This window comes from Mesocricetus auratus, unplaced genomic scaffold (genome assembly GCF_017639785.1).
Source record: "Mesocricetus auratus isolate SY011 unplaced genomic scaffold, BCM_Maur_2.0 Super-Scaffold_100028, whole genome shotgun sequence".
In the NCBI taxonomy this organism is placed as follows: domain Eukaryota; kingdom Metazoa; phylum Chordata; class Mammalia; order Rodentia; family Cricetidae; genus Mesocricetus; species Mesocricetus auratus.
The window spans coordinates 13,261,682-13,276,367 of record NW_024429209.1 but is presented as its reverse complement, the minus strand read 5'-3'; the positions used below and the strand labels follow the sequence as shown (position 1 = coordinate 13,276,367).

The 14,686-nt window shown below is 40.1% G+C and overlaps 1 protein-coding gene and 1 pseudogene across 3 annotated transcripts in view; one reads left to right on the top strand and one right to left on the bottom strand.

Annotated features, from left to right (window-relative positions):
- Cse1l (chromosome segregation 1 like) overlaps positions 1–14,686 on the bottom strand; it is a 41,661-nt gene that overhangs the window by 17,740 nt on the left and 9,235 nt on the right. For all 3 annotated transcript variants that reach the window (XM_005074416.4, XM_040732750.1, XM_013116695.3), the window contains exons 3-8: positions 11,799–11,941; positions 6,741–6,842; positions 6,505–6,650; positions 5,993–6,083; positions 3,424–3,531; positions 1,188–1,280 (exon numbers count right to left, since the gene is read on the bottom strand). In XM_005074416.4, the coding sequence (XP_005074473.2) occupies positions 1,188–1,280; positions 3,424–3,531; positions 5,993–6,083; positions 6,505–6,650; positions 6,741–6,842; positions 11,799–11,941 (683 nt within the window). The remainder of the gene's footprint in view (positions 1–1,187; positions 1,281–3,423; positions 3,532–5,992; positions 6,084–6,504; positions 6,651–6,740; positions 6,843–11,798; positions 11,942–14,686) is intronic.
- LOC106021495 lies at positions 265–671 on the top strand (annotated as a pseudogene).

The following is a 14,686-nucleotide window of genomic DNA, read 5'->3' as shown; positions in this document are numbered from 1 at the left end:
GGCCTTAAACTCATAGAAATCTGCCTGTATCTGCCCCCTAAAAGCATGTACCACCACCACCCACTCCCCCATTTAAAAAATAAATAGTCTTGCTGGGTGATGGTGACAGAACATCTTTAATTCCAGCACTCAGGAGGCAGAGGCATCTCAGTGAGTTCAAGGTCAGCCTGGTCTACAGAGTGAGTTCTAGGACAGCCAGGGCTGGTTGTTACACAGAGAAACCCTGTCTCTCAAGAAAACAAAACAACACCTTTCTGTTAGGAACTGGCTGCTTGCTGTCCAAATGGGCAAGTTCATGAAACCCGGGAAAGTAGTGTTGGTCCTGGCTGGACACTACTCTGGACGCAAAGCCGTCATTAGACGGCCCTTACAGCCATGCTCTGGTGGCTGGAATTGACTGCTATTACTGAAAAGTAGCAGCTGCCAAGCGATCAAAGATCAAGTCTTTTGTGAAAGTTTTTAACTATAATCACCTCATGACCACAAGGTACTCTGTGGACATCCCTTTGGACAAAACTGTTGTCAATAAGGATGTCTTTAGAGATCCAGCCTTGAAACGTAAGGCAAGGTGGGAAGCCAAGGTCAAGCTTGAGGAACGATATAAGACAGGAAAGAACAAATAGTTTTTCCAGAAGCTTTGCTTTCAGGTGTATTTTTGCTTCAATCATTAAATGTTTAAAAAAGAAAACAAAATAACAACAAGCTTAGTCTTTCAATATGTCCTAAGTTAGCCTCAAACTAATAATTCTTTGACCTCAACATTCCAAGTACTTGAATTATAGGCAAGCATCATGGTATCTAGAGTCTCAAAATTCTTGAGTTGACTAAAAGCTTTTTCTCCTTGTTGCTGATAATGATTTGACTTACTGTATCAGCAGAGAAACTTAGTATCAGGGTATGGAACCCTTCCAGTGGCCTCAAATCTGAGAATGACACTGAACTCCCAATCTTCTGACAGAGCTTGGATTAAAGGAATGTAAGCCCATAACAGTAAGAAATTTTCTACATATCACAGTCAAATATTTCTTACATTTGTGGAATTTTATCTATTAACAACCCAAGAAAAGTCTTTAACTAATTTTTTGTGCTGTTTTGAATCCAGAGCCCATGAATGCTAAGCAAACATTCCAACATTCCATTTTATACAGCAAAAATAATTCTTAAAGACTTCAACAATAAATACTTACATCAGTCTGTAGGAGCTTATTATCCAATGTCAAGAGGGTATGAAAATTGTTCATCCAAGTTTCCATATTATCTTCGAAAAATTCAGGGAGATCCTGAAGGATAATCATGGACTTGAGACTTTTGAATGTATTAATTGTTTGCCCACGCCTGTAAGCTCAAGTGTAGACTTTAGTCTGTGGCAGCTGAAGAACCAGTCTGAAGTATGATGTCTGTCCTGCACCCTTAGTGAAAATCCCACCACTGGATCATGGTGCCTCAGTCTACATCTATTTACTCCTTAAGGGTTCCATGAGGATCGGCATGAAGCCCATGTTTACAAAGCACACTCATAACCAGCACATCCCCCTCCCTCCCAACTATTGAGCTTATTGTAAGATGAAAAGCAGTCCAGACTCTGATTTCTTATATAGTGCTGATTTTCTCTAGTACAGTTCAGTACCCTCTTCTGAAGCACTGGGATTCCTAGCTGTGACAACGAACTTATTTTTTTCCTGAATTTTCACGTAAAAAAAAAAAAAAAAACTAAACTAAATGATAACAACAGCAAAATCCAGTAGTACTCAGTGAAGGACTTTCCTAGTCAGTCCAACACACACGTGGGGTCTGTTATTTGGAGATCTGTCACCTTCACCTAATAATTTCCTTTGCTGAAGTCTCCCACTACCACTGCAAATACTATCATGTTCTGAGGTAAGAACAGGCACAGCCCACATAGTACAAGGGCCAAATCCAGTTCTTTTATCTTGGTGCATGAACGTGTATCAGTTAATACCCTCTCCTTGTCCTAAAGTCCTGAATCTAGAATCTTTGAATCAAGAACAGGACACATGGCATCTGAATGCACACATACAGAAAAATAAACTTAAATAAAAAAGCTGAAGAGACACTCAGAGGTCAGAGCACACCCTGCTCTTAGAAGGGTCAGAGTTAAGAACACTGGCTGCTCTTTCAGAGGTCCTGAGTTCAATTCCCAACAACCATCTGTAATGAGATCTGATGCCCTCTTCAGGTCTACAGGCACACATGCAGACAGAACACTGTATATACAATAAATAAATAAATCTAAAAAAAAAAGATAATTTTTTAAAGAGCATAAAGAATAATAACTAGAGACAGTATCTTGGTAACAAACATGATAGACATTTCCTGCTACAACGCAGTGGTTACCAGCATTCCCTCTGACATGTCTTTGGTTCTTATTACTGTCAGAGCTTTTCCCCCTCACTAGCATACGAGAACAATGAGATGGCTCAGTGGTTAAGAAGACCTGCTGCAGACCGGCGGTGGTGGTCTTCAACTCCAGCACTCAGGAGGCAGACGCAGGCAGATCTCTGTGAGTTCGAGGCCAGCCTGGTCTACAAAAATTACACAGAGAAAACCTGCCTAGAAGAACAAAAAAACAAAACAAAAAGAACACCTGCTGCTCCTCCAAAGAGCCGAAGTCTGGTCTCTAGCACCTGTAACTCTAGCCCACTTCTGGCCTCCACAGGCATCCCATACACACAGGGAACATATCCACAAATAAGTAAATAAATACACATGCACACACAGATAAAAAACCCTTTTAAAAATTAAAAATCATATTTATTTTTTTAGTTTTTGTCTCAATGTGCACATGTTCATACACAGGCCACAGCACATACACAGAGGTCAGAAGATGTTTGGGAGTTGGACTTCTTCCACCATGTATATGCTGGGTGTAAAATGCAATGAAACATTTTTACATGCTATCTTACTGGCCTGCAGAAATCTAATTCTGTAATACATTTCAAAAAATTGGGGCAGGGATAGGAGAGAGAAGATGTTGAAGGGATCACTAAGTGACTTTTGGTTCTCAATACTCATAAGCAACTCCCAATTGCTTCTAATTCCATTTTAAAATGATATTAAGATTTGCGATCTTCTTCTTGTTCATTTACACAAATACATAGTTTCTTAGGATTATCTTTATAGCTTGTTCAAAGTAGTTTTCACTGTAGACCCACGATAGAGAAAAGGTCCTGACAACAGCTTCACTGGTAGCCTTTCCCCCATTAGCACCACGTCCAAGAACTACTAAAATACAACCCTGTGGATGTGTAATGAATAGAGCGGAAAAAAATCCCTATGAAACAAAACATGAAATAAGGCTTGGGAAAAGCAGTCTTGCCAGGTAGACTGTATGTTTAAAGTCAAGAGAGAGAGAGACACACACACAGAAAGAAAACCAAAATCAAGAAATCAAATGAAACCTACCTGAAAGTTTAAACTGTAGAACAATTTTGAGATCAAGATCAAAGAAGAAAAAAGAATCCTCAGGGCAGAGGCGTCATTTGCATGGGTGCTGCACAGTTCAATGGTAGCCTTGGGAAGGAATTTAGGAACATGGTTTTAGTATGTCATAAAGTCAACATGCTGAACTTAGTGAAACGGCCTTGTACTACGCCGAGACTACCCAGATATCTTCTCCAAATGAGGCCTTATATAGTAGCATATATTCCCTTACAAAAATTTGAAAAATAAGGTAATGTTTTTAATTTGACTGTAACAGCACTGCTGAAGAATCCAAACTTTAACACTCTGAACAGCTTTCCATCACCTATGTGTACATATATAAATGCTAAACAAAAACAGTTTCTATTCTGTGATTAAGAAATTCTTGATGGGTGGTGGTGGCGCACACCTTTAATCCCAGTATTTCGTAGGCAGAAGCAGGTGATCTCTGTGATTTTGAGGCCAGCCTGGTCTACAGAGCAAGTTAGAACAGCCTCCAAAACTACAGAGAAACCCGGTCTCAAAAAACCAAAATAGTCTTCTATTGTTTGGTATTGAGATCATTTCCAACTGAGCATTATCCTAACTGCAGAATGCATTTATGTACAATGCTCTACATCTGCCTCTACTTTTGAGCCTGTGATTCTACATGAATAGTACAAAGCACATAGACAGCACAGGAATGGCTTGGGTGGCCAGAGATCTGCATAGAACCCAGTCTCCATTACTCATAAGGAATATTATTCTACTAGTGAGTTACAGCTGGGTGTGGTCGGGCAAGACTGTGATCCAAGTACAAGCAGAAGGATTCCAAGGTTCAGGGGGCACATGAGCTACTCAAGACCTAGTCACAAAAAAGTGTGGGGTAGAATGGGTGTAGAACAACAATGACATGCATGAAGCCAAAAGTCTCATCTTTGGCAACATATAACCTTGTTGGGGGTAGTGCACGCATGATCCTAGCTACTTGGGAGATAAAAACAGGATCACCAGATGTTTAAGGCCATCATCAATTATTAAACTTCAAGCATTTTGTCTGAACTATAAGAGACTATCTTAAAAATGCCAGGTGTAACACACCTCATACCTTTAATGCCAGCACTCAGAGAGCACAGGTGGGTCACTAAGTTCAAGGCCCATTTGGTCCACATGCTAAGTTCGAGGTCTGCCAGGGCTATATATGAGATCCTAGGAGGAAAAGTGTGGTGGCACCTAATTCTTGACTCAATGGCTGGTGGATCTCTTTTATTTGAGGCCAGCTTGGTTTACAGAGTGAGTTTCAAGCTAGCCAGAGGTACAAAGAGTAGAGAGAAGGGCTAGCTAGATGATCAGTGGTTAAAAGTACTACAGTGGGTAAGAACCTACAGTTCCAGATACTCCAACAGGCTTACACATGGTGAATATACATGCATGCAGGCAAAACATTTGTATATAAAAAGTAAAATAAATAAATCTAAAAATTCCTTTATTTTGCACACCTACTATGCAAAGTAAATGTTACTTGCTTTATTCTGGAATTTAGAATTAAAAATATTAAGGTTTTTTCAATGAACTGCCACAACCAAAAAAGTGGCAGCATTTGTAACAGAATATCCAGAACAGTATGTTCATCTCATTCACTGTAATCTGGATAAAGATTCTTTCTTCTCTAGACAGTCTCACCATAGAAACCAAACTGACTGAGATCATGCTCATATAGCCCAGATAGCCTCAAATTTCCAATCCTCCTGCCTCTGCTTCCCATGTGCTGGGATTGCAGACATGCTAAGACTTTGTACATTGTTAGAAAATAAAACCCCCTGCCAATCCAAAAACTGATTACATTTTGTCTTAATTTTTGAAAAATTTTATTTTAACAATAAAAACACCTGTAGAAGCTCCTACTGGTGTACTGCCTACTACACACTATCCTCTGTGAAGGTAAGAAATGAAAAAAAGTTCTGTCAAAGAAAGTCAGACTTAAACCCAAATGTCACTCTACTATTTGTGTGCTCTTGACTAGAAAAAAAAAACTGAGTTAAAATTTTTCAACTTTATAGGATTCTTATAAACACCAAGAACATTCCAAAGAAAGTAGCCTGTGCTCTGTAAAATGATGTAGTTACTTAAATTCCACATATGGTCAATAACTTACTTGGGTGAAATGATAGGATACTTGGGTTTTGTTTTTAAATATCCCTACAAAAATAAGGGAGCAGACCAAAAAAGTGTCAGAACTTGATACTGGTACAATATGGAAGCTCACTCCACATTTCTGCACAGGATTGCAATTCTTCTCAAAGAAATGCTGCACTATCAAACAAGTTTTTTAAACAATATCTTGCTGGGTGGCAGTGATACACGCCTTTAAATCCCAGCACCCGGGAAGCAGAGGCGGGCGCATCTTTGTGAGTCCAGCCTGGTCTACACAGCGAGTTCCAGGACAGTCAGGACTACAAAGAGAAACCCTGTCTCAAAAAACAAAACAAAACAAAAACAAAAAACCCATTTAAAATTTATACACATATTTGAGCAATTTAAAATATGAGGTAATTTTCAAGACATACCATACCTTAAACAGATTAGTCAAAGGCAAAGCAAAGGCATCCAAAACAAGTTTAATCTCAGTCCATAACTCGTTTGACTTAAATTCATGACGGTATCTAGAAAATGGAAAAGAAGCACAGGAGTACAACTTTCTGTTAATTTAGATGATCAAGGACAGACAGCCTTCTAAATTCTAAGTACAAATAATCTAACTCACAGGAAAGAGGGCATTGCAAGATGAAAGTTCTTACTCAAGAAGAAACAACACAATAATGATCTGTCACTCAAGGATGTTCATACTCAAAGAAGAATTCACATAGCAGCTGGCGGTGGTGGCGCACACCTTTAATCCCAGCACTCAGGAGGCAGAGGCAGGCGGATCTCTGTGAGTTCGAGGCTGGGCTGGTCCGACAGCCTCCAAAACAATACAATGAAACTCTGTCTCGTAAAACCAAAAAAAAAAAAAAAATTTCACACAGAAAATTATACTAATGTAACAGAAGAGCCATATTAAAAGATAAAGATGGATATTTATACCTTTTAAAAAGTGAATGTGCTGTACGAAGGACTCCATTAATAACATGGAAATCTCCACTCTGAAAGCGATTCACCATTTCTGTCAACAAGTCAGGCCATTTCTGAGGGAAATCTTCTCTGCCTATGATGCTAATAGCATCACTCAGCTAGGGAAGGAATGGCTTAATTAGCAGAAAGCCTCATAAAGGAGCGCCCCCCTCCCTGGGTCTAGCTCAGACGCAGGGAAGGAGCATTACCTGCTTCTGAATCTGTTCTGGGCTGCTCAGCATCAGATGCACTATATTGGCTTTAATAGCCACTCGATCAGCTTCGCAAATTTTGTTTGGTTCATCTTCAACCTAAAAGAGAAACATCAATGAGCAAGTGACATAGGAGTCACTTTCACATTCATCTGGGTTCACAGATAAAATACAACTAATTTTATTATCTTAGGTTACCAAGGAAAATGGAGGAAGTTGCCATCCCTCAGTTTCTTCCTATAGGAATAACAACAGGTTTTAATAATCTGACAAAAGCATAAACTCTTTCCTTAGAGACATGTATATTTATTTGGTGATACCAAAGAAGTCTATGCTCAGGGTCTTTCTTTACAAGTACCCCTCTTTCTCTTAAACTTCATGTTTAAATTCTACATTAAAATATCTTTTTCTTTTTTGGGGGGAGGGGGCAGGAGGGAAGACAGATTTCTCTGCCCTGGCTGTCCTGGAACTAGCTATGTAGATCAGATGTCCTTGAACTCATAGACCTGCCTGCATCTGCCTCCCAAATACTGGGATTAAAGTCATGTGCTGCCACCACCACCTGTGTAAAATATCTTAAAAGAAACTCAGTATCAAAAACATAAATAAAATAAAAAGAAAGAACTGTATATTCCCTTCTAAATGTAATATATGACATAAAAACTCTAGGATGCCAATTAACAATTTTGTTTCTTGGGACTGGAGATGGCTTTGAGGTAGAGCACTGGCTACTCTTCCAGAGGTCCTGAGTTCAATTCCCAGCAACCACATGGTGACTCACAGCCATCTGTAATGAGATCTGGTGCCCTCTTCTGGCACCAGCAGAACATTGCATGCATAATAAATAAATCTTTAAGAAATAAAAAAGCATTTTGGTTCTTGCCAGAGAGGCAAGCAGATCTCTGTGAGTTCAAGACCAGACTGGTCTACAGAGTGAGTTCCAGGACAGCCAGGGCTATACAGAGAAACCCTGCCTTGAAAAAAAAAACAAAAAACAAAAAAAGAGCTGGGTGGTGGTTTCGCATACCTTTAATCCCAGCACTCAGGAGACAGAGGCAGAGGGGTCCAGGTCAGTCTGGTCTACAGTAGGGCTACACAGAGAAACCCTGTCTCAAAAAACTGAAACTAAAAATAGAAGCACTAGCTCACTTTTTAAGAGAAAGATCTTACTATGCAATCCTGGCTGGCCTGAAATTTAGAGACCCACCTGCCTCTGCCTCCTGAGTGATGGCATTAAAGGTGTCACCATCATGCCCTACCTACTCTATTACTCCTTACAAATTCAAATAATTTTCAGAGCATAATTAAGATCATAAATTTATAAAGAAAATTTTTACCAGGCATGGCAATACATGCCTTTAATCCCAGCACCATGAGGGGCAGGCTGGTATCTCTAAGGCTTGAGGCCTGCCTGGTATATATAGCAAGAATGTACATCAAAAAGAGAAAATAAAAATTCTGTCACCCTTAATCTCTTTATTTCAAAAATTTAGTATCCAGCTGGGCAGCGTTGGTGATCACCTTTAATACCAGCACTTGGGAGGCAGGAGCAGGTGGGTCTCCATGAATTCGAGGCCAGATTGGTCTACAGAGCAAGTTCCAATATTACACAGAGAAACCCTATTTTCAAAAAAAAAAAAAAAAAAAAAAGGAAAAGAAAACAACTAGAAAAGAATGAAGGCTAAACTGTGGGTATATTCTGGAAAACACATGGCTAGGATGGGTAAATCTTGGGTTTGATCCCTAGTAACGCCAAAATGGAGGTAGGGAGGAAAGAAGGGAGGAAGGAAGGAGGAATGGAATGAAGAAGGGAGATTTCAGTAAACTAGTTAGCATAAGGTTTAAATCTATAGATTTGTCGATACATCTTAGTCATCTTTTGTGTGTGTGTGTGTGTGTGTGTGTGTGTGTGTGTGTGTGTGTGTGTGTTGTTTGTTTTTGGGACAGGGTCTCTCTATGTATGTAGCTCTCGATGGCCTTGAACTCAAAAAGTTTCACCTGCCTCTGCCTCCCAAGGCTGAAATAAAAGGCATGTGCCATGCTTGTCCAACCAGTCATCTTAAAAAGCTTCAACTTGATTCTCACCTTAAAGATCTGCCCTATGAAAACCTCGTCTGTTACTAGTTAAGAGCACAACCAGAAGCATACCTCTTTTTTTTTTAAAGATTTATTTATTTATCATGCATACAGTGTTCTGTCTGCATGTATGTCCACAGGCCAGAAGGGGGCACTGATCTCACTACAGATGGCTGTGAGGCACCATGTGGCTGCTGGGAATTAACTTAGGACCTCTGGAAGAGCAGCCAGTGCTCTTAACCTCTGAGCCATCTCTCCAGCCCCAGAAGCACACCTCTTAAAGATACTATAGACTCTCTCTGGTTTTATTTATCGTAAAGATAGAGACAAACTCAGGATGCTGAGGCAGCAGGACTGCTCATGAGTTTGAGGACTGCCTAAACTACAAAGAGACAGCCTCAAAAAGCCCTTCCATCCCTACAAGCCTACAGAAAAGAGCCTGCCTGAAAACAAGATGGATTTTTCTAAGATTTAAAGTTATTTCTTCATCATATAGAATAGTATTTAATGCATAATATAAACTTCAATGGCATCCAAAGTGAAACAAAAGTACCAAACACACAAACACTTTCAGTTATGTTAGGCTATGTTTTCAGGGTTAAGCAGATAAATAATTTAAATAGATAGATGGTCTTCAAACACTTCAGATATCTACAGAATATGATATTTAAGATGTTCTAATAACCTAGGTTTTTTTCATGACAGTGAAACATGTCTGCTCCTGACAGTTCCAATTTACTCCATATGGAGTTTGCTTTTGTTACGGCAAAGTCAGCCAACAGGCAAGAAACTGCCTGTGCCTCAACTGCTGACAGTATGCTGTCCAAACTGGAAGAGCAGGACACCAAAGAAGGTGAATGCGGAACTTTGCCAAGATAAGTTAGGACAGTCCTTCAAAGTTCCTGCTTCGCAGAAAAGTCTGTCAGACATTTAGGCCCGAAGGCCAAAGATGGATGATGCCTCAATGTTGCAGAGGAACCTAGGGTGACTGTCCAAGCACCCAGCTACACCTGCCATTTCTTTCTTTTCTTTTCTTTTTTTTTTTTTGAGGCAGGGTTTCTCTGTGGCTTTGGAGTCTGTCCTGGAACTAGCTCTTGTAGACCAAGGCTGGTCTCAAACTCACAGAAACCCGCCTGCCGGTGCCTCCTGGGATTAAAGGTATGCGCCGCCAATCCCAGGCCTACACCTGCCATTTCTATAGTTTTGGAAGTTGTTAACTTTCCACTTCCTGTTTATGAGGGTAATATTATGTCCTTCTTGAATCTCTGATAGGGTTGATGATTGGATAGTTTTCTGTAGTTTTGATAGAAAATAAAGCAGGTACAAAACTTTGGACTCACCCAATAAATAATAGACAGGGTTTCTCTGTGTAGCTTTGGAGTCTGTCCTGGAACTCATTCTGTAGACCACATTGGCCTCGAACTCAGAGATTCCCTTACATCTGCCTCCCGAATACTGGGATCAAAGGCTTGTGCCACCACCACCTGGCACGTTTTTTTTCTTGGTAACTGTTCTTATTGTATATAATTTTACTGTATTAGAGCTAAAACATTTCCTTTTTTTTTTTCAACTAAAAAGGGGAAATGTTGCAGAATATTTGTCTACACTGTGAAGATGTATCTTTGCCAAGGCACCTTCTGATTGGTTTAATAAAGAGCTGAATGTCCAATAGCAAGGCAGGAAGAGGTTACACAGGACTTCCTGTGATAGAGAGGACTCTGAGAAGAAGAAAGGATGAGTGGCCAGTCAAACAAGGTGGAAGCAGAATGGGCAGTAAGGACATATGAGATGATGAGCCATGAGATAGAATGCAGATTAATATAGATGGGTTAATTTAAGCTATAAGAGCTAGCTAGAAAAAAGCCTAAACTACAGGCTGAGTTTTCACAATTAATAAGAAGTCTCCATGTGTTATTTGTGAGTTGGCAGCCCAAAGAAAAATCTGCCTATACTTTAAAATAACACTTACTGTATTGCAAACTTTTTCTTTAGGTTTCATTTATTTATGTTTATGTGTTTTAACTATAGAAGTATATGTGTACCATCTACATACAGGAGCTCCTTGAGGTCAGAAAAAAGTATCAGATGCCCTGAATCTGGAATTTCAGGCACTTACGAGTCAGGCAGGTACTGACAACCAAACCTGGATTCTCTGTAAGAGCAGCAAGTATTCTTAAACCAATGGGCCATCTCTACAGCCTGTTTTATAAACTCTTATGTCATCAACAAAAAAGACTGTAAATTAAGTATTTGACTTTTAAAACACATAAAGTTGGACTAGAGAGATGGCTCAATGGTTAAGAATACTGGTTACTCTCCAGGTCTTGGTGGCACATGCCTTTAATCCCAGCACTCAGGAGGAAGAGGCAGGAGGATCTCTGTGAGTTCAAGATCAGCCTGTTCTACAGAGTGAGTTCCAGGACAGCTTCCAAAGCAATACAGAGAAACCCTGTCTCGTGAAACCAAAACAAACCAAACCAAACACCACACTGGTTACTCTTCCACAGGTTCAGAGTTCAGTTTCAGCAAACATATGGTAGCAGCTTACAACCATCTATAATAGGATCTGGTGCCCTCTTCTGACCTGCAGGCATACATGCAGACAGACACACCACGTAAGTAAATAGACAGATAAAAAAATCTTTAAGAAAAAACAAACAAACAAACAGAGAAAGTTATGTGGACCAGGTGGTGGTCACTCATGCCTTTAATCCCAGCACTCGGGAGACAGAGGCATGTGGGTCTCTGTGAGTTGGAGGCCATTCTGCTCTAGAGATCAAGTTCCAGGACAATGAGAACTGTTACACAGAGAAATCCTGTCTCAAAAAACCAAAAAAGTTATGTGGAATTCAAAGGAAAGAATAGGATTTGTAGAGAAAGAATTGTTTATCATTAATCCATATCTAAATATACTAAGGGAGTTTATATAAAACATATAAATATACAGAGTATTTAATTATGTATTCCCATAATACTTACAATTCTCCAGTTCCTTTTAATGTAGTTCTTGAAGGTTACTGAAGCACATACTTTAATGACATTATCCTGTGACTTTTCCAGTAATGTTAAAAGCAACAGTGGGTAATTCTGATTTCCTTCTACAGATTCGAGAAATTTCTCAGCTGTGAAAGAATTTTCATGTTAGACTTGTTATAATAAAACATTTATACTCCATATTTATAATGAACTATGTCTACAGTTAAAGTATAAAAATACAAAAAAAAAAGATGACAAATGATGATTCAGGATTTAATCTGAGCACCTGGAAGAGGGTTGTAGGCCAATCCAGGCTAGAAACTGAACTTTAGGCCAACTGGAAACAAACAACCCAGATAGATACACAGAAACCAACCACTCAACCAACACAAAGATTAGAACATTTTTCCTACAGGACAACATTTGCTTTATCCATTAAATGGCTTATACGTAACGCTAGATGAAGTGTATACAAAACCTACAGTTTTCAAAAGACCTCATTCAATTCCCCCACATCTCTGGATGGCCTACTGAGATGACTGTCTGCCCAGAGATGGTGCTTCCCAGGTTGTTACACACCCTGCCTCCTTCCACACAGAGCACCAATGAGTTCATTTATGTGAACAGCTATTACCATGAGCTAAACTGTCACTATCACCCATAAAGTCTGCCACTATTAGCTCATCTGAGATCACAAAAGTAAGACAAAAGATTTCTACTCTAGTCCTTTAAAAAAGATTTATGTATGCTCTAGGCTTAGTGGTGCACAGCTTTGATCCCATCCCAGCACTTGGGAGGCAGAAGCAGGTGGATGTCTTTTGAGTTTCAGACCAACCTGGCCAACACAGTAAGTTCCAGACCAGCATGGTCTACATACTGAGATCCTGTCTTACATGAACAAATGGGGAGAGGACACGTTTAGGAGAAAAATAAAGATTTATTTTTAACATGTATGAATATTTTGCCTGTATATATGCACACGCAAATGTAGTAAGCACATTGGTTTCACCTAACGTTGTTTTGCTTTTTGGTTGAGAGCCTAGCCTTTAACGGCTGAGCCATCTCTCCAGCCCCCTAACGTTGTTATGCATCTACCATGCCCTTCATGAAGAATTCCGACTGCTGAACTGAGAAATGTTTTCAGAAAAGGACATGTTTTTTTTTGTTTTTGTTTTTGTTTTTTTTGGTTTGGGGTACTAGTATAATTTTTAAAAATTTGTTCTATATTTATTTACTTAGTGTGTCTGCCCAGCTTATGTGTGATGATATCCTCTTCCACCATGTTAGTTCCAGAGATCATCCAGCTTGGCAGCAAGCACCTTTACCTACTGAGCCACCTCATCTACCTTCATTCATTCAGACAGGATCTCATGTAGCCTCAGCAGTCTCTAATTTACTATGGAGCCAAGGATGAATCTGAGTATCTGATCATGCTGTGTCCCCCTCCCAAAAACTAGGATTACAGGGATGGGCTACCAAATTATGCAGTCCTGAGGATTGATTCTCCAGGTTCAAGCATGCTAGACAAGCACTCTACCTATATCCATCCCTAGCCCTCAAGCTTTCTTCTCAAAAGTTTAAGTCAATGTTTTTGTTTACTTCAACCTACATAATAAAGGTATTTACCATACATGTCTGTAGAAGCCTAACAACCCAAGTTCTATCCCTGGGAATCAGATAAAGGCAGGAAGAATCAGCTCTACAAAGTTTAAGTTTTCTACGTTGACCTTTATCTACATAGTCAAGGAACCTCAAACGTCTTCCCATTCCAGGCTGGGGAGATGGTTCCATCAGTACAGCAGAGTTCCTCCTGTAATCCTAGTGTTCGAAAGGCAGAGACACGAGGATCTGTGGGGGCTCACAGGGGAGCAAGTCTAGTCAATGGGCAGACTAGGTTCAGAAGAGATCCTGTCTCAAAAAATAGACAGTGGCACATGCCTTTAATCCCAGCCCTCCAGAGGCAGAGGCAGGTGGATCTCAGTGAGTTCAAGGCCAGCCTGGTCTACAGAGCAAGTTCCAGTACAGTCAGGACTATACAGAGAAACCCTGTCTCAAAAACCAAACAATAAAGGTGGCATGACAAAGGCAGAAACATGATACTGTCCTATCGAATCCACATACACACAGAATCTTCTCAAGACAGGGATTCTCTGTAGCTTTGGAGGCTGTCCTGAACTTGATCAGTAGACCAGGGTGCCTCGAACTCACAGAGATCAGCCTGCCTCTGCCTCCCAAGTGCTGGGTTTAAAGGCTTGAGCCACCACTGCCCAACTGAATTTTTCAATTATCTAGGTATCCATACAATTGTTATATCTCCACAAAGTGGGGATCCAGCACATAATTTGCCTATCACATCATAAAGATATAGACAGTCTAACAAGTATGGGGTCCTGGGTTCCATACTCAGCACTGAGACACGGTGGTAGCAGTCCAGTCAGATACACACAGACTGACACTGTGAAAAATTTACTTCCCAGAAAGACAATTTATTTACACACTTTGTCCTAGGGTCATAAAGCTTTAGCATCCTCAAATTTTAAGGACACGCTTAAAAATTATTTAATTGATATAGTCTTTCTGAGAAATTCTAAGAAGATTAGAGCAATTAACTTTCCTATACCCAGGAACACATCTGGACATCAGAGTGACCTCTCAGAAAAAAACTGGGCTAAGGAGATGGCTTGTCGCTCAAGCATGTAGACCTGAGTTCCATCCCCATTACCCACATAAAAACTGGTACAAGAGAGCATAGCTGCAATCCCAGGGCTATTCAAGTAAGGACTGGTGGATCCCTGGGGCTTGCTGGCCACCCAGTCCAACCAAATCAGTGAGCTCCTGGATTCAGAGACCCCTTGCTGCTCTTCCAGAGGACCAAGTTCAGTTTCTAGCAT